Consider the following 5000-nt stretch of genomic DNA (forward strand, 5'->3'; position numbering starts at 1 on the left):
ACTTGAGCGCCAGATTTTGTAGATTTGAGAACAAAACCCTCAGAAGGATATTGAGAGTTAAGTGGCAGGACAGGATATCAGAAATAAAACTATAAGAGAGATTATTTGAGTGCCAGATTTTGTAGATTTGAGAACAAAGCCCTCAGGAGGATATTGGGAGTTAAATGGCAGGACAGGATATCAGAAATAAAACTATAAGAGAGATTATTTGAGTGCCAGATTTTGTAGATTTGAGAATAAAGCCCTCAGAAGGATATTGGGAGTTAAATAGCGGGACAAAATATTAGAAATGAAGCTATAAGAGAGATTACTTGAGCGCCAGATTTTGTAGATTTGAGAATAAAGCCCTCAGTAGGATATTGGGAGTTAAATGGCAGGACAGGATATCAGAAATGAAACTATAAGAGAGATTACTTGAGCGCCAGATTTTGTAGATTTGAGAATAAAGCCCTCAGAAGGATATTGGGAGTTGAATGGCAGGACAAAATATTAGAAATAAAGCTATAAGAGAGCACCAGATTTTGTAGATTTGAGAACAAAGCATCAGAAGGATATTGGGAGGTAAATGGCAGGACAAAATATTAGAAATGAAGCTATAAGAGAGATTACTTGAGCGCCAGATTTTGTAGATTTGAGAATAAAGCCCTCAGAAGGATATTGGGAGTGCAATATTTGGATGCAATCATGATGAGGGGTACATAGAGATGGTTTGGGCATGCTCTTCACACTCCCCAAGAGAGATTAGTTTACCAAACGTTCAGCGGGGTTTTACAAGGCACTAGAAGAGTTGGAAGACCCAGGCCTACATGACTGAGGACTATGAAGCGCGAAGTAGGAGATGATGAATGGAGAAGTATTGAAATAAAAGCTCAAGATAAAGATGACTGGAGAAATCTAACCGAGGCACTTTGCGTCACTAGGCGTAGAAGGAGATGATGATGATGATGATTTATTTAGTTATGTATTTATTTTTAGATATAAAATGACATGCGCTTGCCATCTCTGCCAAAGAGGTTATATTTTTATCTGTTTTTATTTATTTTATTGTTAGCAGGATTACGTCAAAACTTCTTGCTGGATTTTCACAATATTCTAACAACGGATAGGTACTGTGCTCCGGAAGATCCCATTATATTTTGGAGGTGATCCAGATCAAGATAGTGATTCTGGTTATTATTGTTCTTATTAAACAGTAGATTCATTCTAGATCAACATATGAAAAGAGGAAAACTTTGTCCGTAGACTTGAATAAACTTTTTTACAATCTTCATTGGCGGAGGTCTGAAATCTGTGATTGCTCTTTCTACTTGTGATGAAAAAAAAAATACTATGACTTGCTACATACCTTTGCATATGATCAGAGCAACAGTATTATAAAAGAATTTTTTTTTCTAAGTATTGTTATACTTGTGTAGATGCATTAACAAATATGAATACACTAATATAAATCAATGCATGAATTAACATCTTTTACTTCACCTGAGTGTTTTATTTGCTTAATTTCGTTTTTATCAAGACGTTTTCGTTCCCTTTGGTAAGGAGCTTTCGACCGAAAGGAATGGACTCCTGTCGGATATCTGACCTTCCTCAACCACGGGAAATACGAAGCTGCTGCATCAGGAATATTAGGACCTGAACGTTTCGTGTTAACGGGTAAGAGAGAGAGAGAGAGAGAGAGAGAGAGAGAGAGAGAGAGAGAGAGAGAGAGAGAGAGAGAGAGAGAGAGAGAGATGTATCCTTGGCGTCAAAGCCATGTGCTTTATATTATAAGGTCAATTGGGCTCTATATATAGCCCCAACTATCAATAGTATAACCTTACAGATATGATTTATTTAGCAAATCCCGCTCTGTATGTTTGTAGACTGAAGTAAAGGAAGACATATACTCAAAGTGAGTAGGATTTGGCTTACAGGTAAATAATCTGACCATATTATCATTCATGCCAATTGATTCACTCATTCCAAGCCGTGCCTTAATCACTCTCTCAAAAACTTTATCCCATTCCTGCTTTCATTCTCGCTGCCTCCCTTCCTTTCCTTACTAGCTTTCGTCTCTGGCACTTCCAAGCTCTTCTTCCTCTTATCTGAGCTAACGCCCAACCTTTGCATGATGTGTTCTGTAGACCAGCATGAATTAACAAACAGTCCAACGCTAAAAAGGAGTCAAGGAGACACACCAGTGCATAAAACTGAACCCTACATATCTTGCCACATGGGCCCGGGGAGTCCATTCATATAAAGTAGTGACAAATAAAAGCAGAAGGTCCCTTTAGTATTGGCTTCAGTGCACCGCTTGAAAAACACTGACTGCATAAACCCTACGATGGTTATTTGATATAGGTTTCCTTAAATTTCATTATTAAAAGATTAATTATAATAATAATAATTATAATAATAATAAGAGATTATGCCTAACAGAAATTTCAATAAAATATAGCACCTCTGAAAGGGCAATATTAAAATGTTGCCATCTGCAGAGAAGAGAATTTGCCTAACAGAAATTTCAATCAAATATAGCACTTCATAGGGACCTTTGTTGAAAGCCGCTGAAAACAAACTCGAAGAAATAACGCATCTTTCTTTAAAGTTCTATCGAAAACTGCCAGTATTTTTATTTCCTTTCTTGGTGGTCAATACAGAAAACTTTTTACCATCTCTAGGGGTTAATTAGTCTTTGATAATGATTAGTATTTATGTAATGTTTGTGTAAATAACAATAACTACATTGATAATTATTTAAATAACAATATTGATAATGATGGTGATGGTGATTTTGCATTATATCTATCCTACTAGCTATCTATCTACTTTATATACGTGTGTGTATTCATAAATATTTTTTTTTGTTAAATACATTCATCTTTACCTTTTATCTCAGGCTATCCATTTGAAATACAACTCTTCAACACATTTCGTCAAGATATAATAAGGGAGTTTACATTTGCAAAAAATATTCAAGACAAGGTTAGTAAGTTTTTTTAAGTTTATTATTTTTAAACGCACAATTCTCTTTTTCCTTGCATATTTTTGGGGCCTGAGGCTCCTAATGGTTTTTAGGAACGTTCATTTATTAAATAATATGATCTTATGCTAAGTTTTTGTTGATGAATTTTTGTACGCAGACATGGTTTTAAACTATGGTCAATTTAGAATAATGAAGTTGATACTCTTGATAAATTGTGCAGCGGCGATGTCTACAGATCTAAGACAAGGCAGTGATCACTGCTACATAAACAATTTACTAACTGAATCAGAGATAAACTCAATGTGCAGTACACTTTCAGAACTTGGCTGCTTCATACGCCTTATGCGGAACGCTCATCAACAATGCGTCGACCCTTCCCACAGTTACACGCATTCTCTGGGCTATGAGGTTTTGCCATACTTTTTAACCTTCCCAAAGCCTTAAGTGTGCCTGGCACTTTCTGCATTGCCTCTTTCTTCCTTCCTAATACTTCAGAATTGTATACTTATGACCTATCATACTCTTCTTCTCACATTGTTAACCTGTCTCAACTTACTATAGCTCGGTTCGCATGCGCGGATTGCTGCCGCCCGGTTCTGTCTGCGCGGATTAGAGATCAATGGGGCCGTTCACAGCTGTTATTATTAATATTAAAATTATTGTTAATATCAAAATTGTTAGTATTAAAATTATTAGAATTACTATTATCACAATTATTAAAATTCCCGCTCGGAAGAATTTCCGAGCGGTAGTGATTTACTAACTGCGTGCACTGCTAACCCGCGCTGTTCCAGTGTAGCGGCTTATATAGAAACTATGCGGCCGCTCGGGTAAAATCCTCTCATGTGAAGACATGCCTCCTGCCAAGGGGAAATATTTCCGTACGGAAAAAAATCCGCTCGTGTGAAGCGAGCCTTATCTTTCTATCAACGTTGTTTACGTTTATCACATAATTTGTATATCTGCACATTCCTTACCACTTCATAGCTATTACCTATGTAATATCGAAATTATTCATCTCTGTTACCCCATGCATTCCCATCTCTAGTTCCTTAAACACTCCCAATTTCCCTTCAATATTTGATCACATTTTGCAACCTCCCATTCTTTACCTATTCTGGAACTCTCCTCTTTTGCCATTTTACAATCGTCCCAAATATTTACTATCAAGTAATTATGCAATTCTACTACTTTAATTCCTCTACCAGATATTTTATCAATTATTATTACACATTCCTGGTTTATCTTTAGCATTACCTGACTATCAGTCACAGTTACTCTCAACTTTCTCCTCTTACAAAACATTAGAAAGTGCATTTAACAATTTGCATTTTCTTCCTACTGCCTCCAACCATCAATTTTGTATAATCTAGAAACACCATCTATTCCACACTTCATGCAAAACTCATTTTTTCAGTCCCAACTTTTGCACCAGCATCACTCTGTTCATAAGGTTTATAGATAGTCGTAGATATTCAATGCACACAACTGTCTCTGTTACATTTTAACTCATAAACAACCACTCTTACGCCTACAAATTCTTATATACATTTAACTTGCATCATAAAAACTTGTTATTTCATAAGCAACTTATCATTTTTAAAGAAACTATTAACAGCCTCTGCATTGCCTTTATAACAAATCTAGTATATATGAGTTTTATATATGTCCAATTATACCACATGCAGTATTTTTCATGTACTTTCAAAGTCATGCACAGCTATTTCATATTTGATAGTTTATCGACATTCTAAGACTTGTCTATGCCCTTCATATTCTTTTTGATTAATCATTCTGTTATGTCTTGTATCCTCAATCTTCCCATATAAATCACCTTCTCAGTCATACTATATAACAATATGCTTTTATAATTCTTACTGTCTCTTGTATATCTGCATTTTAACAAATGAACAATTATTGCTCTCACCTATCATGAAAATCTTTCCCTTATAAAGAAGACCTTACACACACTGGTCAACCATTCAGTCATACTCTCACTGCTGTACTGCAGCATCTGGCTCTTTATTCTTGCCAG

The 5000-nt window shown here is 35.7% G+C and overlaps 1 protein-coding gene across 1 annotated transcript in view; it reads left to right on the forward strand.

Annotated features, from left to right (window-relative positions):
* The window catches only part of LOC137627348 (uncharacterized), a 104287-nt gene that overhangs the window by 59321 nt on the left and 39966 nt on the right, over window positions 1–5000 (forward strand). The window contains 2 exon segments of the mRNA XM_068358432.1: window positions 1540–1653; window positions 2879–2964. Of these exon segments, the coding sequence (XP_068214533.1) occupies window positions 1540–1653; window positions 2879–2964 (200 nt within the window).

The sequence above is a fragment of the Palaemon carinicauda genome, chromosome 35, assembly GCF_036898095.1.
Source record: "Palaemon carinicauda isolate YSFRI2023 chromosome 35, ASM3689809v2, whole genome shotgun sequence".
Taxonomy (NCBI): domain Eukaryota; kingdom Metazoa; phylum Arthropoda; class Malacostraca; order Decapoda; family Palaemonidae; genus Palaemon; species Palaemon carinicauda.